This window comes from Saimiri boliviensis, chromosome 2, assembly GCF_048565385.1.
Source record: "Saimiri boliviensis isolate mSaiBol1 chromosome 2, mSaiBol1.pri, whole genome shotgun sequence".
Taxonomy (NCBI): domain Eukaryota; kingdom Metazoa; phylum Chordata; class Mammalia; order Primates; family Cebidae; genus Saimiri; species Saimiri boliviensis.
The window spans coordinates 78,085,397-78,108,536 of record NC_133450.1 but is presented as its reverse complement, the minus strand read 5'-3'; the positions used below and the strand labels follow the sequence as shown (position 1 = coordinate 78,108,536).

At 39.6% G+C, this 23,140-nt stretch overlaps 1 protein-coding gene across 4 annotated transcripts in view; it reads left to right on the top strand.

The window, feature by feature from the left end:
• Window positions 1–23,140, top strand: part of SLC12A1 (solute carrier family 12 member 1) — a 105,361-nt gene that overhangs the window by 18,272 nt on the left and 63,949 nt on the right. Inside the window, exons 5-13 of one of the 4 annotated variants that reach the window (XM_003928888.4) lie at window positions 1,577–1,672; window positions 3,525–3,664; window positions 5,091–5,201; window positions 7,440–7,551; window positions 9,534–9,661; window positions 15,950–16,034; window positions 18,931–19,082; window positions 21,065–21,172; window positions 21,493–21,616. In XM_003928888.4, coding sequence (XP_003928937.2) covers window positions 1,577–1,672; window positions 3,525–3,664; window positions 5,091–5,201; window positions 7,440–7,551; window positions 9,534–9,661; window positions 15,950–16,034; window positions 18,931–19,082; window positions 21,065–21,172; window positions 21,493–21,616 — 1,056 coding nt within the window. Of the gene's footprint in view, window positions 1–349; window positions 446–973; window positions 1,070–1,576; window positions 1,673–3,524; window positions 3,665–5,090; window positions 5,202–7,439; window positions 7,552–9,533; window positions 9,662–15,949; window positions 16,035–18,930; window positions 19,083–21,064; window positions 21,173–21,492; window positions 21,617–23,140 lie in introns of all 4 variants that reach the window. The other 3 variants (XM_003928887.4, XM_010339496.3, XM_010339497.3) reach the window with 3 other exon arrangements.

The window sequence follows — 23,140 nt, the reverse complement described above, 5'->3', positions numbered from 1 at the left end:
GGATGACTTGAGGCCAGGGGTTCAAGACAAGCCTGGAAAAAATAGTAAGACTGTCTCTAAAAATAAATAATAATAAGATGGGGTTCACATTAAATTTTGACCAGCCCTAGTGGTTTTGTTTTGTACAACTCAGTACTGCACATTTTAGCTCTTGAGTTTCTTGGAACCTGAGCTACTACAAGCAGAAAACTTCAAAGCTAATGCATGTACTCCATGGTGATTTCCTGGCCAACTTGTTAAACTCAAATGTGGTCCTTTGATGTTTACCCTAGATATGCTGGCTTTTATGTAAATGATCCAATGAATTCTTCCACCATTTAATGCCTTTATTTTTCCTGTTTCAACTGAGGTCTTGGTGTGATTATCATCGGCTTAGCCGTGACAGTGACTGGTATCACTGGTTTATCCACCTCTGCTATTGCCACAAATGGATATGTCAGAGGAGGTAATTAAACTTGTGACCCGCACCATCATTTGTAAGGTAAAGGCAACACAGGCTCTAATAGTTCACCACTGACCTTTCTGGAGTGTTTTCAAAGGTAATGCAAGTTGGTTCCTTTTCCCCCATCAGGCAAAGAGATGTGAGAAAAATGGGGAAGGAATTAACCTTTGTCAAACCCCCAACTTTCTCATTCAGGTTCCTTCAAGCAAGAAAGAAGGTCAAATGCCATGTTTTCTCTTTTCACAGCCAGGATAGTTTCTCTCCCAGGACATCAGCATAAGTCAACTTTTCCTTTCCAAGGCTGCACTTTAGATTGTGTTTACTTTTGGAAACCATCCTTCATCATAATGAGCAGTTCTTCGACTTGATCCTTATGCCAGGCAAACCATTTTCTCCTTAGCACAAAGAAACCCCATTGGAGCCCGAGTGATGGACCTGAAAACTTAAATTAAAGGCAGTGTAGCTTGCAGCAATAGGGAATCCAAGGAAGAAAAGTAAAATGCAATATCTTCTATCTTTCATTGCTAACAGGTCTTGGAGTTCTCATAATTCTTCTTTCCACCATGGTAACTTCTATTACTGGGTTGTCAACTTCTGCAATAGCAACTAACGGGTTTGTCCGTGGAGGTAAAATCTCTAAGATCTCTAATGCCCTCATCACTTGCTACGGGTAGGCAAACAATTTTTTATACTTCTTTTTGATGGGAACAAGGAAGTAGCCCAGTGTTCTCGAAGCCTGGCTATTTGGTGGAGCTGGATGCCAATGGAAACCTAAGGTACACTTAGAATGGTCCTGGTCTACTCTGGTCTCTTTTCTAATGGATCTCTCTGGCACATTGTAGGTCGTGCATGATAGATGTACACCTTCCTTGGGTAAACATTTTCTTTTTCAGGCTATCTGCACATGTCTAGCTGATGTTCCTTGGAAAATGATTCCCAGCCTTGGCTTCAGTTTTAAAGTTCAGTACATTTCAGGTGCTTCCTAGACCTTCATAAAATGGGATTCTTTAGAACATTTCAGGTTTTCACAGGGAGGTGGATCTTTCTGTGACGAGATTCAGGCTGCTGCTTCCTGAAGTACTGGTGACTTCTGTCAGTACTGGAACCAAACACCTTTCTTGGGGGATTTTGCAGGTCTTGGAGTCATCATCATTGGCCTGAGTGTGGTCGTGACGACACTCACAGGTATTTCTATGTCTGCTATTTGCACGAATGGAGTAGTAAGAGGAGGTAAGCTGATTAATTTACTTATGACTGGAGGCTTGGTAACTAGTCATGTCTGGAGTTAGTTTACTATTGGAAGTGAAATTTACATATTGCTAATTAATCACCAGTGTCCTAAAACAAAACAAAATAATCCGAAATTTAAATAGCAAAGCAAATTTTTCTCAGCTAAAATTAGAATATCTTCACTGACATGACCCATTTCTTGTGATGAGACATGTTTACAAAGTGGACAGTGACTATGTGTCTACTAAGAAGGTATGGAATATTTAGCAAAATATATGAGTTCTTTGTCCCTTGGACGAGACCCACCGGCTCTCTCACAGGACCCCTCAGCATGGGTCTTCTCCAGTGCTCCAGCTGGCACTGCTGATGATTCCTACTCAGTAAACCACTCCTGCACTCAGGCCTCGAGGCTCACCCCAAACGCTGTGCTCCCGATGACCAACAGGCAAGGGAAGATCATTAAAAGGTAGTAAATAAATACATAAGCAAAGAGTTATCTTCTAATCATCTCGGAGTAGTCAGGCCTAGGCAGAAAGTGAAATGGATGAAATGTATCGTGTTCTTCTAGCTTCCTTTGTTGCCCCTCCCCTTCCCCTTTGGTTTCTCTGGTCATCGGCTTGGGCACCTTATCCAGGTCTTCCTACTCAGGGCCTTCTAAAACACCCTCCTGCCCAGGGCACACCTCCACTGTCAACTTCTGCCTGTCTCTCTTGTTGGCCCAGCCCACCTAGGTAAAACTGGCTAGCTCATTTGTTTAAGGTAACCTGTATAAAGGAAATAAGGGGGGTTTGCTTCACCCAGACAATATGTTACATTTTTAGAGAGGACTTTGACCCCTGAGCCCAAAAGAGTTAATATAGTGAAAGAAATTTCTTCTCAGCAGAAAGTAATTTTGTTTTGTTTTTAGGTATGTTTGTTATTCCTGTGCCAACTCTATCCACCTTCAAGGCCAGCTTAGCATAGCAAGTCGTAATCTTGCTATGGTCTGTGATAATCAGACCTCTTAACATCTAGTTCTTTCCATCCTCAGTAAGCTGCCCTAGGTACCCTCTAGGCAGTTGACCAATCTAGTTCCATTCTTCATGTGCACGGAAGCATTATATATATTTAAAAGAATTACCTTTTCAATGTGCGAGGGCGAAGTAATTGTTCCAAACCCTCCCTGCTTCTCTTCCTACTCACCACCCCCAAACACATGCTCTCAGTGGCCAACAGGCAACGGACCTCCTTGCCACACCCATACATATATGAGTATTTAGCAATAATCATCCCTTCTTGAGCTAAAAACATAGAAAACCAAGTTTGTTTAATAGAATGGATAATATGCCACACTGTACAGATATCTTGTTTTATTCGGCACACATATATCTGAAAATATGTATATATAAAAATATATATATATATTCCATATATACACAACAGAAAGAAGTTAGAAAAACAAAGATAAACTTCACCTACTTCATTTTCTACCTAGACTTTCCTACTCCTAGAGATTTGGGTTATAAAATTTTACTTCAGTTGCATTATTAATTTGAATCCTCCAGTGATCTTTTTATAAAGACAACACATTTTTTGGTAAAGTTTGCTGTGTTCTTATTTGTAGCCTTTTTATATTTAGGTTTTAATAGATTGTATTTTATTAAGTCAGGATACGTCTATTGTAGATCAAGAAGAGAGTACCAAGAAGGGCTAAGTTATTCATTGTGGTAACACAGGATTCCAAAAATTGTTAGGAAGTGGTAATACTGTTACTGAAATAATTCACGCTGTAAATGTTCTCAGATGTTCATAATCATTTGGTCACATATACTAGCAGTTCCTCAATGTAAAGTATGTTCATTTCTTGTTTCAGGTGGGGCCTACTATCTTATTTCCAGAAGTTTAGGGCCTGAGTTCGGTGGGTCAATAGGCCTGATCTTTGCTTTTGCTAATGCAGTCGCTGTTGCTATGTATGTGGTGGGATTTGCTGAGACTGTAGTAGATCTTCTTAAGGTAATTAAAAGCTTTTCTTTTTTTCTGCCAAGCAGAATAATTTAGTTTAGTTTGCCTTCTTAGGGCACTAGGCAATATCATTACAACTAAATGAGAGGAAAAACATCAAATATAGTGGTAGGAGCCTGGGCTTGGCATCAGAAGATCTGGCTTTGAGCCCAGATTCTCACCTTTACCATTCAAGAAAGTTTGGATTACTTCCTCTTTTCTTCTGAACTTTGTTTCCCAAATGTATAATATGGGTTAATAATACTGTTACATGTATTTCACAGAAGTGTGGCACAGATCAAATGAAATCATGTACATGAAATATTGTGTAAAATATGAAACATCAGATAAATAATGGATATTGCCATCAACAGTAATACTATGATTATGGTTATAGATTTCCAAAAGGAAAGAAAGTTTAAAATTAAAATAATTCAGCTGGGCATGGTGGCTCACACCTGTAATCCCAGCTCTTTGGAAGGCCGAGGTGGGAGGATCACAAGGTCAAGAGATCGAGACCATCCTGGCCAACATGGTGAAACCCTGTCTCTACTAAAAATACAAAAATATTTTTAAAAAAGAAAAGAAACAAATGAACAAAAAATACAAAAATTAGCTGGGCCTGGTGGCACACACCTGTAATCCCAGCTACTCAGGAGGTTGAGTTGGGATAATCACTTGAACCCGGAGGGTGGAGGTTGCAGTGGCCAGGATCGCACCATTGCACTCCAGTCTGGCAAACTAAGTGAGACCCCATCTCAAAAAAAATTTTTTTTAATTTAAAAAAATTAAAATAACTCACCAGAAAACTAGCCATTTCCTAGTTCAGGTGCCCAGTCTAGGATGTTGTATGTGAAAGCATATGACTTAAATGATATACCAACTAATTTCCAGTCCTTTTCTCATAGTAATGATAGTGTTCACTGAATTTAGTTGGTGAAAGTGCCCCTATATAAAAATTAGATAAATAAATGAGCTTACAGTTCATAAGGTACACTGTCTTCAAGACTTGCATTATCTGGTTTGTGTCATCTGTTCTTAAATAGTACACCACTTAATTTTCAGTATTTATACTGTAAAACACTCATTTTTATTCCCTTAGGATTCTCCTTGACACACAGAAACAACTAGTCATTCTTCTGCAATAAAACACAATATGTATGTGTATACATACTTTTCCTTAGTACTACAACAGCTTCAAAAGCTGGAATGAATCTCTAAAATGTCTAACTCCTAACCTTGACTATCAAAGGCCTATTATCACAGAAAAAAAATGCTAAGTTTTTTATCTTCATAAATGTATGAATACTCCATTTTTCTATTATCCTATGTGGCCCCAGGTGTAATTGTATAGTGTCTCTTTTTGCTGCTAAATGCTGCAATAAGATTCACATGCAAAAAGCTGTATCTCTAACCATTTAATAATATTTTTCCCCAGGAGAGTGATTCGATGATGGTGGATCCAACCAATGACATCCGGATTATAGGCTCTATCACAGTAGTGATTCTTCTAGGAATTTCAGTAGCTGGAATGGAATGGGAGGCAAAGGTAAATTTCTCAAAGATGATGTTATCAACAATGGCTGGTCAGGTCCTGAACAAATTGCAGGAGTAGAAGGAACCCTGTATTCAAAAAGAATTGCTGTTATTACCTGCTGTGGTGAAATGAGTAGGCAAGTGCTAGGTGGAACAACAAGCCTGCAAAGCACAAAACCCAAGCAGCCATGACTCAGGCTCCCAAGTCACATGACTGCTGTGTTTTATCTCTTTGTACTGTCATCAGGGTGGCCGCCTTATACCCAGACCCCTTATGATCACAGCAGTGGAGCCCGGTGGAAACCTGGGTCTCTCAGTCACAAACCCAGTTTCTCTTTCAAGCTGCCTGTGGGTGCAGAAGCCCAAGAGAAATGACAAGTGTGTTGGGAGAATATAAGAGGGTTTCTGTTCTGAAACCCAGTTCCTCACCAGCAAATGTGGGCAAATCATAGACTTTAGAACCAGAAAACCCGTGAGTTTAGTGATAAAATGGTTAGCAAATTTCTGAATGATGAGAAACATGTCTTTGCCTCCTTTGTAATTCCCTCAAGTGATTGGTGCAGTTGAAAATAATCCTACGTGCCTATGGATAAAGTAGCTAGATCTCAGGTGGTCATCAGGCCTAGGAAGACAGCCAAAGCCTCCCACTTGTATAAGTCAATAGAAAACATTCCTACATGGCATTTATTTGTAGATTATGCATTCACAATTTAACAGAAATTAAGTAAGTGCCTGCTACATGTTAAGCATTCTTCTAGGCACTAGATATTCACCTGTGACCAAAACAGGCTTAATCCTTATGTATGGTTGATGAAGAGATGAATAATAAGCAAGCAAATAAATAAATATAAAAAGATAATTTGTGAAAGGTAGAATCAACAAGACACTGTGATTAAAAAAAAAAAAAAAACCACACACACACAGGAGAACCCTGCTTTAGATAACTGTATTCCCTGAGTGATGCAGTGAAGTTTAGTAGCAGAAAAGGGTATTAAAGCTCCAGCTCTTTAGTTAGAGAGCCTGAATTTCAATCCAGTTTCTATCTCTGTGGTCTTCAGTAAATTATTTAAACTTTCGGTGCTTCAGCATCTTTATCTTTAAAATGAGGATAATAATAGTGCCTACTTCATAAAGCTGTCAGTTTGTTAATGGTATTATTTATGTAAAAGAATACAGGTACAGTTAAATCTGCATCTGTTCTATTGTAAGCCCTCAGTGAACAGATAACTGCTATTATTCACATTAAATGGGCCGGGCACAGTGGCTCACACCTGTAATCCCAGCACTCTGGGAGGCCAAGGTGGGTGGATCATGAGGTCAGGAGTTCGAGACCAACCTGGCCAACATGGTAAAGCCCTGTCTCTGCTAGAAATACAAAATTAGCCGAGCATGGTGGCATGTGCCTGTAGTCCCAGCTACTCAGGAGGCTGAAGCAGGAGAATTGGTTGAACCTGGGAGGTAGAAGTGCAGTGAGCCAAGATCGCACTATTGCACTCCAGCGTGAGCGACAGAGCGAGACTCTGTCTCAGGAAAACAAAATAAAATAAAATAATAAAATATAAAAGATTAAATGGTCAAGAAAGGCCTCTCTGAGGAGTAACTGAGATTTAAAGGATGAAAAGAAGGAAATGGCCATGCAAGGAATAGAGTGAAGTACTTTCCAGGTAAAGGAAACAGCGTATGGCAGCACCAAGCCATAAACACCTCGCAGCATTGGAAGGGCTGAAGGAAGACCATCTGGCCAGCTAACCTTGCAGACTGCTTGTGCTGAGCACACACCAGCAGCCTGCTGTCAAGTGCACTGGGCATCACAGGAATTCTATTCATCATTCTGCATTCTCGAACCCCTGCAGTTAGCACTGGGAACAGAAACAACCCACAAGTGCTCTTCCAAAACAAACAAACAAACAAAACCCCCTCAAGTCTATCAGTGTTAAAACTTTTGGCTTCATTTACATTCCTGGGACAATGGTGGAAGTTACCCACCTGCTACTTAGAATGTTACGGAAATGTCACCTTCAAGTGCCCAAACCCATGCTCCATTCAAAATGAGGTGTATACATCCAAGTAGAATAAGGCCTATTTAGATGCCATTTTAATCAGGATGCACTTATTACCTGCTCTAGGTAGCAGAGACATAACTGAAATAATCAGATAGAGCCTTTCTGCAGTAGACACTTACAACTTTTATAATTATGTAAAAAGTTGTTTAATAAATCTAATTTGATTTCCTTTTACCTTGTTATTCCAGGCCCAAGTGATTCTTCTGGTCATTCTTCTCATTGCTATTGCAAACTTCTTCATTGGAACTGTCATTCCATCCAACAATGAGAAAAAGTCCAGAGGTTTCTTTAATTACCAAGGTACGTGGAACACATTGGCTGTTTTTCATTAAATGCTTCTCCATTGCCTTCCTCATCACCACCCCCATCACCCCAATGCCAGCCATCGGAATGTCTGGTTCTCCTCTCAAGCTGCCTGTGGGTGCAGAAGCCCAAAAGAAATGGCAAGTGTGTTGGGGCAACATAAGAGAGGCAAAAACTATCATTCTCTTCTGAAACCCAGTACTTCACCAGAAAATTTGGGCACACCATAGGCTTTCGAACCAGCAAATCTCTGAGTTAAACTAGTGATAATTAACTAGTGATAAAATGGATAGTAAATTTCTCCAGGGAAGAGCCTGGAGTTGGATTCAGGAGACACAAGGTTGGGTCTCAACACTGCCACTTACCAGCTGGACTGAACTCCTAATGTGACTGGGTTTCAGATTTTCCTGCCAAAATGATAATAAGAACTTCCTGAGGGAATGTTGAGAAACGAGTCAGACAGTGGATGTGAAAGTGCCTTGTAAATCTTTTGTTGTTGCTATCAAATAGTAGAAACAGAGAGACACAGCTCAATTTGTTCAACCACTGCAGAGTACCAAAGTCAAACATAGTCATTTCTTTCTTCCTGCTGGACTTGTTTGCACCTTGCTTTCCCATAGCATTACCCAGTTAAGCATCACTGTCAGGTTTTCAGGCAGAAAAGATTGTAGGAGTTACTTGGGGTAGCATCCTGTGACAACATCACTGAGCATGAAATTTGACTTCTTTTTCTTTTACTCCTTCTATCTGTTCTCGCCTGTCTTTCCCCTCTAGCTTCCTCAAGAATCCACTGCTGAGTTTTTAAATCTTTCCCTTCATTATTTACTCAGTTGTCAGTATTTGTTTCTTTTTGATATCACATACCTCTTTCTTCCTGATTCCTTTTCTTCATCAAGACTTTCCGGTTTGCTTTACATCTTAGCATCCTTTTCCTTTCTATTATTTTCCCTCCTTTGCACTCCTATCAGATCTTTTTCTTTAAGCCTTTTTTCCTATTTTTGCATCCCAGATTCTTTTGTCCACATTTTTCTTCCTCCTCTTTTCTCTTTTCTCCTTCTGTTGTTTTTCTAGGTTGTTTCCTTTCTATTTGAATAATTTGGTGACAACCTGTGGAATGGTATTATTTTATTAACAAAGCTCCTCAACATAATATTCACCCATACTGAGGATTTGATAGAAGCATCGAAGATCTCATCTCTCCAAGTGAAGAGTAAAAAGATTAGTACATTTGTAACAAAATTGTAAAGTAGATGCACCCACAAGGTTCTTCAACTACAAAAAAAGGCATAGAAAACCAGTGTGTTGATTGTTTATGGTACTGATAATGTGAGAATGTAGTTGTGTATGTGTGTGGATGTGGGTGGTGGTGTCATTGTGGGTATTCCGGGGTGGTTATGAGACAATTCTTCATCTTATCCTCTTTCAACCTTTTCTAGATGCAAAAAAGGCAGCCTGGATCTCTGTAGGCACAAAAATTGATTTTTCAGAGCTATGTCATAGAGATCTAAAACCTTATGATACGTATTTTGACTTTTGACAAATATTAACCTAAAGTCCTCAGGAGTACACCATATCTTCAAGTTCATTGCATTTAGACTATAGGATTGTGACTGGGCACTGTGGCTCACTCCTGTAATCCTAGCACTTTGGGAGGTGGATCACATGAGGTCAGGAGTTTGAGACCAGCCTGGGTAACATGGCAAAACCCCATCTCTACTAAAAATACAAAAAAATCAGCTGGGCATGGTGGTGGGCATCTGTAATCCCAGCTACTTGGCAGGCTGAGGCAGGAGAAGTGCTTGAACCCGGGAGGCAGAGGTCTCAGTGAGCCAAGATTGCACCATTGCATTCCAGCCTGAGCAACAGAGCAAGACTATAGGAATGTATTTGCATTTAGGGCTAGGGAAGCCAACAGTAACTTAATCTCCTACTCTATGAAAAATGTCTAAATGATAATTTTCTTATAATTTACGTTGCAGCATCAATATTTGCAGAAAACTTTGGGCCACGCTTCACAAAGGGCGAAGGCTTCTTCTCTGTCTTTGCCATTTTTTTCCCAGCAGCTACTGGGATTCTTGCTGGTGCCAATATCTCAGGAGATTTGGAGGTATGTTGTTTGCTCTGCTTTGCAGTCCTGGGAGATGGTGGTGCAGTTGGTGGGTAGCACAAAAGCTAGAGAGGTTAAATGTGACCGTATTACCCTAAAGATTTGATCTGTAGGTTTCTGCAAGATTTCCTGATGATTTGAAAGTTCTCTCTTTTAATGCCATATTTGGATTTCTATTCCAGATAATGCTTCCAAAAGCCTTATTCAGTGATATCAGAAGAACAGAGTAGTATGATAGTGTGACATATTTTCCCCAAATAAGTATAGTTCAGTGAAAAAATACCAAAACCACCCTTTCTCTTTTAAACCCCAATGAATGAGAATATGAAACATTCCCATAAAAGTGAAAACAAAACAAAACAAAGGAAAGGAAAATAATTACATTTTCACTTAGCATCCCACTCATTTGGTGTGAAATACTGCAAAGAGTCTGGTATGAATTAGGATATGGGAATATTATAAAAGGACCAGCAACAGTGGCCTAAACAAGATGCAGGTTTTAATGTACAAAATCTAGCTCAGTTGGGCACAGTGGCACACATCTGTAGTTCCAGGCACTTGGGAGGCTGAGGTGGGAGGACTGCTTAAACCCAGGAGTTTGAGGCCAGCCTGGGCAACATAGCAAGACCCTGATCTTTAAAAAACCAAAATATAAATAAAATTTTTATGTTAAGTCATGCCCAGAGGCTATCCAGGGGAATAAGAAAGTTCTGCTCCGAAAGGTAGCACAGGAACCCAGATGACCTCTCTTGTTTCACTATTACTTTGTGGCTTGCCCTTCATCTGCAAGATCACATTCCAGTTCATAGGAAGCAGGATAAGCATGTAGATGGCAAGCAATTCCTAGAACTTGCATGTATTGTCCCTGCTGACATTCCATTGGCCAGAATTTAGTCTTGTGGCCTTACCTAGTTGCAAAGGAGGGTGGGAAATGTAATCTCTATCTGGGCAGCCATGTGCCCAGATAAAATTTTAGGGAATTCTAGTATTAAAAGGAGGAAAGTGAAAATGTATATCAGGTGACAATAAGCCATTTCTACTACACACCACACAAAGTAGAAGACCCAGGTTTTACCTCAACAAATTTATGATCAACTTTGGAAGACAAGAAATATTTTCAAGACTCATCAAGAAATATACATACATGAAAAACATATGCATTGTCCAAGTGAGATGTGAAACAAAAATACTGAACAAATAATTGTTAAGTTAATCAGGGATGATTTTCTCAAGGAACTAACCTGTGAACCTGAACATAAAGCAAAGGCTGGATGCTGGCTATGGATGAAGAAATACAGAGTATTCCAGGCAGAAAGAATAGTCAGACGTGAGAAAACTGGGAACAGTGAGAAGTGTTTGACAGTTCAACTAAAGAAACCCTGATGGGGCTCAGTCACCTTGAAGGCAAAGGGAAACAGCTGTTGGATGGACTTGAGCCAGAGGTGCTTGCCCTGGAATATAACTCCATGAAAGTAGAGACTTTGCCTTTGATTTTGTTCATTGCTGTATCCTCAGAGCTAGTAAAGCCTCAATAAATACTGAGTAAATAAATAAAGGCATTTAGACTTTTTATGTTAGGGGCCACAGTGCTGTGGTAAATTCTCCATCAGAAATATGGTATAAACATATTGTGCTGAAGTGCAGAAAGTTAAGAAACTTGTTCAAAATGATTCAAGTAGTATCGCTGCTGCATGAAATTTAGCTGTGGATGTTGAACTTCTGGTTTCTCAGCTTTGGAAGAGTATCAGAAGTCATTGATTTAAATTTCTGCAAACTCTACACACACCTTTAAATTAAAGACTATTGTTCTTTCTTTAGACTCCCCGAAAACTAATTTGTATCATATGTTTAGTAGTCAGTTCAGATTAGCTGGCGCTCACTGAGTGCCTGTTCATACCAGGTACTGAGGAAATAAGGAGCTTCACCCCTCCCTCAAGGAGCTCATAGTCGAAGGGGGAGACAGACTTCCCTTACATGAATTAGAGCAAACAAGTAGAATCAAGAGCAAAGGAAAGAGGAAGCCACAATTTCCTGTTTCTTCAGAAGAGGGGATACTCAATCCAGATTTTGAGGGATGAACAGGAGTTTGCCAACAGGACAAAGAAGAGAGGGACATTTGGAACAGAAGGAATGGGATTTTGTTTTAAAGGCACTGAGAGAGTTGCTGCTAATGAGAATTATTGTATGTGCAGAGTGGGGTATGTAATTCTTCATCAATACATTAATAAACATACTTACAAAGAATTTTCTATGTGCCCTACGTACTCTGGGAGTAAACAAAGAAAAGAGATGATATTACTTCTGCCTGAAAAGACAAAACTTAAAATTCCTCTCTCTCAAAATAAGTGTTAACTTGATTTAGGGTTGTTACGTTAGTGAAGAACTGTTTATTTATTTAGCAGCCTCTACTGAGAAATCTCTTGATATTGAGTTCATATGTAAAAAACTACAGAGAAAGGCCTGTTACAATTTTAGGTGCATACATGATCATAATATTATTGTAGAATGTTTCATTCTTTTTATTTAAAAATATTTTTACGGTTTTATAATTAAGGTTAACTTTTAACACATACACTACTGTATACTCTATACTTTTACTCTATACAGAACTCAGGAGTCCTTTTAACTACAGATGTAGAATTTGGATATTATCCCCCAACTAGCTAGAGACTCTGAGGAGGTTAGACAAAGGGGTAACATGATTAAATATGTGTTTTAGAGAGAACCTGCTAACAGCTTGTGGAGGGTGGATTGGAAGGTGGGGAACGGGTGTAATAGGTATAAAGACTGGAGGCAGAAAGACCAATTAGAGAATATCATAAGGGTCTGGACAAGAGATGACATGGGCCTGATTTAAGGCCATGCAGAGGACAAGAACCAAAGATGTCAGCTTTTGCTAAAGTTAGAGAAAAGGAAGTAGAAAAAAAAAAGTTTTTTTACTATGATCCACAGTAAGAAAATATTATATATCACAACCAAGTGCACACTTAGAAAAATTTCCCCAAACAGTTCCCTGCTTTATTGCAAGCAATGCCTTCTGATATTCTCACATCAGTTCTGTTGTATTCTTTTAATGCTAGTTGTAACCTGTTGAATTGATTCCACAGTATAGTGGATGAGGAAAGGAAGCTCACATTTGTCCATTGAGGTTGAAAATGGCAGAAGGACATGGGGTGGCAATGTCTAGTGAATGGGTAGCTAGATTTATGAGTCTGGAGCTCTGAAAGGAGCTAGGGCAGGACTGGCAGCCATGACATGGGTGAGTTCATGCAGGTATCTGCAAAAGGGAAGAGGGAGGCAGTTTCAGGCAGCATGGAGGGAGACAGACATTCAAAGTATTAATGGTAGAAAGTGAGTCCATGAAGAAAAAAGAGGCAGAGCTGAGAAGTAGAAGAAATCAAAAGACAATGGAGTCATGAAAATCAAGAGAGAAGCCTACTTTGAGAGGTAATAACATGGCCACAAGCCAGAGTGTCCAGGAATGTTAAGCTCTGGGAGGCGACGATATGTTGGGAAATGGGGAGGAAACTTCAGTACTTGTAGATACTATTTCTCTCTGAAAGTGAGACTAGAAACAAAACATAATGGATTCAGTTCAATTTAGAAAACATTACTGTTTGCACACTATACGGTAGGCAGGATCCTGAGCCCTGCTCACAGCCTCAGAATCCCTCCGGAAGGCACTTCAGTCTGCCAATGGCACAAGGGCATGCTACAAAGCTCCCTTCCAGAATCTTATATTTGCTAATAACACACTAACAGGCAATTTCTAAATAAGTACCTGGGAGAAGATTCAGAAAATACCCAAGTCTAATCAAGAAAGCTAAGAAGTGATTTCAGAGAAGCAAAATTAGGATGTAATTGATATACCCAAAAAGCAGGGATCTAATAGATTGCTTGTATTCTGTCCTAAGGAAAAATACAATACTTAATGAGAAAAGGTAAAGAAGGTTAGATTTTGGGTTATTGCTTGTGGATGGAAACTACATTTCAAGTGAAAACCCGATAATTTGTCCAAGTCCTCCTGAGCCCTACCTAGGGGAAAGCTAACCAGACCAGACAATGTAAATATATGACCATACACTAATGTGTTGGCATCCAGATTTCTGTGTTAATGTCTTTGGATAATGGCTGGGCATGGTGGTCCAAGCTTGTAAACTGAGCACATTGGGAGACAAAGGTGGGCCAATGCTAGAGACCAGCCTGAGCAACATGACAAAACACCGTCTCTACAAAATACAGAAAGAAATAGTTGGGCATGGTGGTGTGCACCTATCATCCCAGGTGCTTTGGAGGCTGAGGTGGGAGGATCACTTGAGCACAGGAAGGTTGAGACTGCAGTAAACCTTGATTGAGCCACTGTTCTCCTGCCTGGGCAACAGAGTAAGAACCTGTCTCAAACAAACAAACAAATAAATAAATAAGTAAAATCAGTCTTAGAGTCACGACTGACTCTCATGTGACTTCTGTTAAGTCATTTTAGAGATTGTAGCAGATAGATTCAAATAAAAGCTAAGTTTTTGGGGTGTTTGTTTTGAGATGGCATCTCTCTCTGTCACCCAGGCTAGAATGCAGTGGCACAATCTCGGCTCACTGCAAACTCCACCTTGAAGTGTAAGTGATTCTTGTGCCTCAGCCTACCAAGCAGCTGGGATTACAGGCACACACCACCACATGCAGCTAATCTTGTATTTTTAGTAGAGATGGGGTTTTGCCATGTTGGCCAGGCTGGTCTTGAACTCCTGATCTGAGGTGGTCTGTCCACCTTGGCCTCCCAAAGTGCTGGGATTACAGACGTGAGACACAGCACCTTGGCAAAAAGTAAGTTTTCATGTTTTAGGTACAAAACTGCCTTCCATCTTCACATCTCTTATCCATATATATATATATATATATACACATATATATATGTGTGTATATATATATAATACGCTATATTTTTTTCACTCTTTCCACTGTCAGTTCTTTACATTTTACTCAGATCTCAAGAAATTCTTCATCAACAAAGCAAATTTTGGAACATAACGTGAATTGGGGGGATTCAGTTGGTCCCATCTCAGCATGATTGCCTTCTTTTTCCTTCTGTGTGCTGCCCCATTGCACACACCTGTCACGCTGGCAACAATAGTTTGGAAGGAAGAGAGTGGGTATTTATGTCTCAGAACAAACCGTGGTGCAGATTTTCCTAGAAGAGTGGGGAGGAATTAATGATCACAGAGTGGTTCCGTAGGGCTGGCTTACTGCCATGTGGGGCAGATTTGCTTGATTCAGTTGTGGCTTCCAGTTGTCAAGTTGCATCTACATTCACTATGCGTGACCTTTTTGATGGATTGTTCACATATTTAAGTTTTCTTTTTCAAACACAAACTTTGTTTGACTGTATTGATTGCTTATTTGTATTAAGGAGTCTAACGTGCTCTGGTGGGGGGACTCATGCCTGCTGAGATTGTCCTTCTTCAATTCAATATGTATTGACTCCTGCTATATGCCAGGCACTGTCCTGTATAAGTGAAGACATTAAAATTTCTATTTAATAATTCCTAATAAGTCGAATACAGTTCAATATGCTACTTAAAAATTGATTTGCTATGATTTAGCGCCCCCCACAAATAGGATATAAAATGACAAATTAAATATGATGTGAACTCAACTCAGTGAATGTATATATACTTATAAGCAAGAGAAAAGCCCATTTTCTGGTATAAACTTGAACTTCCCTCTTTCTTTATGCCTGCTTATGAAAATTAAATATCTCCCATTGTAGATATTTCTGAACTAGATTCCAAATAGGGAATTTAAGGGATTGAAGAATTCAGTAAGTAGATCATCCTTTTTGCTCAGTCAAAAGTGATTTTTTTAAAGGCAAGCTTATGCTCAGTATAAAACAAATACACACAGAGATATCATCAACATGCCAGGTATGTTAGTATATTTTCCCCTACAACTTCAAGACATGATACATCTAAATGAAATTTATACGACATGAGGAGAAGGAGGAGGCCTTGATGAGTGAACTACCTACTGTATTTTTCTATAGAAACTTCCTTCTGGACAGTTAGAGATCTCTTCTGTTCAGCTGAAAATTTTACAGGTTTCTTTATTCACTCTGTACACCTTGTCTTTGTCCATAATAAAACTCAAGCCCATCAACTTGCCATTGGTTTTATCTTTTCTTAGAACTTGCCTCAGGAAGGCTAGCCTAAAAATCTGAAAATATGAAAATAACTGCAAGTGATCTCTGGTTCTTATTCTGCTCTGTATTCTTCTACCTCCACATTATTTTTAAAGGATCCCCAGGATGCCATCCCCAGAGGAACCATGCTGGCCATTTTCATCACCACTGTTGCCTACTTAGGGGTTGCAATTTGTGTAGGTAAGTGGTACATCTCTAGTGTAAGAATGTCAGAATCATGAGGGGTCCAGTTATTCACGTCTAGTGGGCTTTCAATGGAACGTAAGTGCAAAGTTTTTTTAAAGGCAGCAATTTTAATTCCTTCTTGGTACCTTAATGTTAATGGTTTGGATGCTTTAGGGATTTGAAGGCAATTAAGCTGTAATACAGGCATCTCTGGGTCAGGGCTTGAGTAAAGCTAATCATGTTGTCATTCTACCTGCACACAAAGAGGGTCCCATTTTACTATCCTTGATTATAATCCCACTGCTAAGGAGGCTACCACTTCCAGCATACACTTCCTTTGTTCTAGGAGGCAGGAGAGAAACAGAATAGAGAAAAGAAGTGAAAAACAAAACCATTTAAACTTAAAAACAGCCTGAGGAAAGTATGAAAGATATGGAATTTGTGACTGTGTCTCATTCTTGCACTGCTCTCCCTAATCTGGAAATGTCACTGTCACCAACTGGCAGAAAATCAGAACAAGACCCAGCTGTTAGCAGTGTGGGCAGCCAGCCCCTACATTGTTCAGTGAACAGAAAATATGTGTGCTCACCGGCTGTTCCTGAGGATGAGTTGGGTTCCACCTGCTGCCTGCAGCCACACCTCCTCCTGGTCAGGGGCTGCCTCCTACTTTTGCCATAGTAGGAGAGGAAGAAATGTGGTTTCCCAACATTTAGAGAAGAAACCCATCTTTTGTGTACAATAGGGAAAACAGCTCCAGGCTGGACCACTGTGGAGGCCAAAGGGCACATCCCAGTCCTCTTCCGCTTACTGTAAGAGAAATGAGAAGGTGCATGTACCCACAATTGGTTTCTGGATATAAAAGCAAAAACTGAACATAAATCCTTCCCGGTCTCACTGTCTCTAATCTGAGGAAATTTGACAACTTTGTTAAAAGTATTGTTGGGGCTGGGCACAGTAGCTCATGATTGTAATCCCACTAATTTGGGAGGCTGAGACCAGAGGATTGCTTAAGCCGAGGAGTTCAAGACTAGCCTGGGCAACACAGTGAAACCCCAGCCCTACAAAAAATAAAAAATCAGCCAGGAATGGTGGCATACGCCTATGGTCCCAACTACTTGGAAGGGTGAGGTGGGAAAATTGCTTAAGTCTGGAAGGTCAAGGGTGCAGTGAGCTGTGATCACATCACTGCACTCCAGCCTGGGCACAGACTGAGACCATGTGTCAAAAATAAATAAATAAATAGTTACATAGATAGATGAATTGCTGGGGCATGTCCAAGTTTAGTTACATGTACAGATTTTTTTGTTTCATTGCTTTAGGTAATCACATTTTTTTAATGATATTGAAACCACTTAAGTTAAATTTCTCAAAGAGTTTTCTTTTTTACTGCAGTTAAAGTGAGGGAATGAGTAAAGTTATAGATCTGATTTCAGAGTTTCTGGTTTTGCCCCTAATGGGTAGAAAAATAAGCATTTCTACACTTTCCCAGCATAGGAGGATAGTCATGGAGTGAATGTCCTGTCATTAGTACAAATAATGGCTCGTGGCCGGGCTTCATGGAAATTTTGAGAGATCTATTATGGAGAGGTTAAAATACATGATTCAAAGAATTCAGTTCAACACAAATGAACAATGCAAACAGGTAAACTTTGAATGAATAGTTTGACTTTATAATCAACATCCATGATTTCCAGCATTCAAGTAGAGGCTGGCAGGCTCTCAGGACTCTAATAAAAAGAATCCCTGCAAGGATTCTTTTAAATGGCTCTTTCAAATAGAATATTCTCTGATTTTTTTTAAGTCTCCCAAATTCAAAGAATGTGGATTTCACGGCTAAGATTAAGGAATCCCATTCATTCCTGTCACTGGGACCTGTCTTAAAGGTATTAGCAAGGCATGAGAACCCACCCTGGGTAGAGTTTGAAAAGCAAAGCAGTTTTATTGGTTGATATTTAGTTTGTAAAGTATTTATCCTTCATGTAGTTCAGAAAAGTTGACATATTCTTTACACATATATTCATATATTTCAAAAATCCTATGAAATACATAATGGCAAAGATTAGTTAGAAAAAATTATAAGAGAAAGCTTTATTCACATTAAGGCTGTGTGAGCACAATAAGGATTGGTGAGCACAGGGAGAAGTAAAAGTGATTAAAATATATACCAAGGGTCTTTTAAATGGCCACAATACCATTTTTAAGAGTCTATCCTAGGAGAAAAAGCTTATACGCAAAGATGTTCATCATAGAATTCTTAGCATAGAAAATAACATATATTCAAATTAATGAAAATAATGGAATAGATCAACTGAGATAGATATTTGATCAATAATATTTTACCCTTACCTAGGAAATCTGAATATTGTATTCTAAACCATTTTCTTTATTGTTTAAACCATTAAAATTGCATATAATATAGAACTGTAACTCTGTTTTATAAATTATGCAAGGAGTATCATTAGTTGAAAATAAGGGCTGCATTCTCTTAATTGCTATAATAGAATTCCGTAATGCCACCCCTTGGTTCTCTTGCAGATGAGGAAATAAATCCTTCTACTTGAAAAATATCTGGTCGGTAGTACTAAGCCAGACATATGTATTGAGTATGTATTATGTACAAAGCACTGCCATATAAGTTTTAAGAGATCAGAAATTAAGACTCACTGTCAACTACCAAGTCTCTTACCACTCAAATCGAAGTCACAAGAGGTGGCTGATATGGCAGCCTGTTAAGAAAATGAGAAACCCTGGGACTCAGCAGATGGGAGCCTCCAGTTACCAAGAATTAGTCACAGTGAACAGAGGCTAAGAAATGGACCTGTTCAGACTCAAAGTAAACTATGTTTCCAGAAGAAAACCCTAAGGGACCAGAACCTTATAAAGAAATAACAAGCCACGTTTTTTTCCACAGGGGCCTGTGTGGTCCGAGATGCCACTGGGAATGTGAATGACACCATCATTTCTGGGATGAACTGCAATGGTTCTGCAGCGTGTGGGTTGGGCTATGACTTCTCAAGATGTCGACATGAACCATGTCAGTATGGGCTGATGAATAATTTCCAGGTTTGAAGCAAAATTTTGAAAAGTTCATTGATATTATTTTATTTTTAGAATGTCTTATAGAGTAAGACTTTTTAATCTGCAATGGATTGATTATTGACTGACAAGAACCCAGCAAGGAATGACTCATATGGGAGGGAAAGGAATCATATAGGCATTGTGTGGTAGCAAATCCTATGGTTACATTTACTGTGGTGGGGAGATAATAGGCATTCGGATGAATTGCATCACCAGGGAGAGGTCATCTCCTGTCACCACACGTCTTCCTATCAGTTGTGCAAGATTTCATGGTGGAAAGGAACTTAGATTAGTTAGCACTTGGAATGTATTTCTTTCTTTTATAATTTTAGGTTTTTTCTAGATTCAAGGAGTATCCTATATGTGCAGATTTGTTACATGAGTGTATTGTGTGATGCTGAGATTTGGGGATATGAAAGCAGGTAGCCTCTGTTCACTGTGAGTAGTTCACCCAGGTACTAAGCATAGCACTCAATAGCTAGTTTTCAACCATTGCCATCCTCTGTCCCCAGTGTCTCGTTACCACTTTATGTTCATGAGTACTCAGTGTTTAGCTCCCACTTATAAGTGAGAACACGTGGTATCTGGTTTCCTGTTCCTGTGTTAGTTTGCTTAGGATAATGGCCTTTAGCTGTATCCATGTTGCTGCGAGGAACATGATTTTCTTTTTGTGTCTGTAATATTTCATGGTGTATATGTATCACATTTTCTTTGTATAATCCACCATTGATGGGCATCTAGGTTGAGTCCATGTCTTTGCTATTGTGAATAGTGCTGCAATAGACATACAAGTGCCTGTATCTTTTAGGTTGAATGATTTATTTTCTTTTGGATATATACCCAGTAAAGGATTGCTGCAGTCAAGTGATAGTTCTGTTTTAAGTTCGTTGAGAAATCTTGGAATGCATTTCATACAAGGCCAACAGCTTAGACAAAGCCTTTGAGGTGGCCCTGGAGAGCCTGAAAGACAAGGCTGAGAGAAAAATTGTGAGTGCCAGACGGGAGGTAAATAAGAGGGAAAGAACAATGGAAGTTAGAAAAACTAAGACTTTAAACATATTAATTTGTCTTCATGATTGGTGAGCAGAGGGAGAAGTAAATTTGTTGTGAATGCTTCATTCTTTGTTTTAATAACCCACGAAGAGAAATTAACTCAGCTGAAGTCATTATTCCAAAATATGACTTAAATTGATAGAATCACATCATGTCTCAGAGGTAAATTATGCTTAATGAGCACAGAAGTAGCAAAGGTCTAAAAGGCCTCTGTGTGCAAGAAGAAGAAAAGTTAATGGCTGTAAAAAGACTAGTAAAGAGCTGAGCCCTTCCCCAAACCTTATTAGAATACTACTTTCTGCTGGAAAGAATTCCCCATCATCAAAGAAACATATAACCACAAAGAACAGAGAAAAAAAGGTCAAAATCCTTGAAACCATTTTCTTCTTTATTCTTTCCAGTATCTTCTGGATATATTGTGGTGAGCATTTATTATCTTATAAATAACCAAAAAAGCCATTTCTATTTAAAAAAATAAAATAAAATGAAGAATGTGAGAATGGGCTGAGCATGGTGGCTCACACCTGTAATCCCAGCCCTTTGGGAACCCAAGGAGGGCAGATCACTTGAGGTCAGGAGTTTGAGACCAGCCTGGTCAATGTGGTGAAACCCCATCTCTACTAGAAATGCAAAAATTAGCCAGGCATGATGGTGGGTGCCTGTAATCCCAGTTACTCAGGAGGCTGAAGTATGAGAATCGCTTGAACCTGGGAGGCAGAGGTTGCAGTGAGCCAAGATCACACCACTGCATTCCAGCCTGAGTGATAGAGGGGACTCAGTCTCAAAAAATAAAAAATGAAAAAGGAATGCAAGAATGAAAATGAAGCAGAGGAAAAAAAAAATCTATTTAAAAGCAATTTGCTTATGCAACAGATTCCTCAGAAAGTCTCCTGACTTGTACCTCTCCTCTCAAGGTCATGAGCATGGTATCAGGGTTTGGCCCCCTCATCACTGCAGGAATCTTTTCTGCAACGCTCTCCTCCGCCCTGGCCTCCCTTGTCAGCGCACCCAAAGTGTTCCAGGTAATACAAGCACAACAGCTTGTGCTTCTCCCTATTGCTGTTTCCACAGAATGTGAATCAAGCTGAAATACTCATTCTCACTGGCAATCATTTTCCATCATTTTCTGAAACAGTTAATGTTTGCATCTGGCTCAAGTGCTATGTCTGCCACATAGTCAAGATCGATTCAAATAATATAAAGAATGATAAACTGCAGTGTTAACTTGTGCCTCATCTCGTGTATCACTTAATCTTTCCCCAAATCTTCTCGTTTGAATCACCTAGAGAAAATGACTGTGCATAGCTGTAAATGACAAATTTCTCCTCTTCTTTTCCATTAGGCTCTGTGCAAGGACAACATCTACAAAGCCCTGCAGTTTTTTGCAAAGGGATATGGGAAAAACAATGAACCCCTGAGAGGATATATTCTCACTTTTCTTATAGCCATGGCATTTATTCTTATTGGTTTGTAAATTTTTCTTGTTTTTATTGAAAACCAGAGAGTTCTTCTGATTATTTATAGGGCTTTCCTTTTAGCATGAAAAATTGACCTGTTTTATGTTTAGGATCCCATTTGGGAATATTGGCATCTAAGAAGGAAATGAGAAATCCTTGTGTGTAGAGGGCCTTTGTGGAACTCAGGGTAGACAGGGTTTTAATCTATTCTTTGAATCTGAGTGTTGGAAATCCATCCAACCAAATGCAGCTGAATCCTTCCTCCGACCTGACTGAAATTGTCCAAATCTAGACATAGATGCTTCTGCCTTATCTACCGTCCTGATGGCTAGCAGAATTGAATTGCCTATGTTAGTGTTCCTCAAACTGTGGTTCACTGACCATCTACATCACAATCACCTGGGGTGTTTGGGAAAGTACAGAGACTTCAGGCCCAATTCTAGAGTAACGAGAGTCAGACTCTCTGAGGATAAGGAGTCCACATTTCACAAGCTCCTCAAGAGATTCGTAGACCACTGGTATTTGAGAACCACTTACCTAGACTATAATCTCTGCTTCCTCTCCTCAGGTGATATAAAAACAGCTACATAGTCTTGGAGAGGCACATTCACCAACTTTAATTTGCACATTTCTCACTCTTCCCTAAGGCCTCACCTTTGCTGATGAGCATATCAGAGGAAAAGAAGCAGAAGGCAGAGGGCTTTGGGAGCCACACATAAGTGAGCAGAGACTTCCTCAGCGCAGCAGTGCCGAGCAATGAGGGCTCCTCCTCGTTACATATTAAACTCAGGAAGTGGCTATAATTCATGAATCCTCATAGCATTTGAATGACGCTGAAGAGGGGACTTTGTCTCTCTCTGTTAGATTTTTAAAAATTAAATTAAAAGTGATTATATAAAGAGATGTTTCAATTATGTAATTTAGTCTTTAAGATCCCAAATCATTACCCTGTGCTGCATTTACATGAGAAAGTAACCAAAGTTTTAAAAGTTTTGGGTAAATTGAAATAACATCCTTTAAAATCGCTCTTTCAGAACAAGTGGATTGGCTCCACGCATAAGCTTCATGGCAGCTGTTTTGCCTACTTTCTTGTTGGTATTCATATTCCAGAATCACACCCAGCTGCCTGCATTTGCATCATTGTATCATTTGCATCACTGAGGGTGCTAGAGATCTGACGTTCAGATAAAGGATAACATCTCTATGTTTTTTCTTATATTGCCCAGTAAAAAATCCAGCTAGAATTAAATCATACCAGATATTTACTCACTGAGGCAAAAGTATTTTGGGGCTGGGTGCAGTGGCTCATGGCTGTTAATCCCAGCACTTTAGGAGGCTGAGGTGGGCAGATCATGAGATCAGGAGTTCAAGACCAGTCCAGCCAACATGGTGAAACCTTGTCTCTACTAAAAATATAAAAATTACCTGTGTGTGGTGGTGGGCGCATGTAGTCCCAGCTACTAGGGAGGCTGAGGCAGGAGAATTGCCTGAACCTGGGAGGCAGAGGTTGCAGTGAGCCGAGATCATGCCATT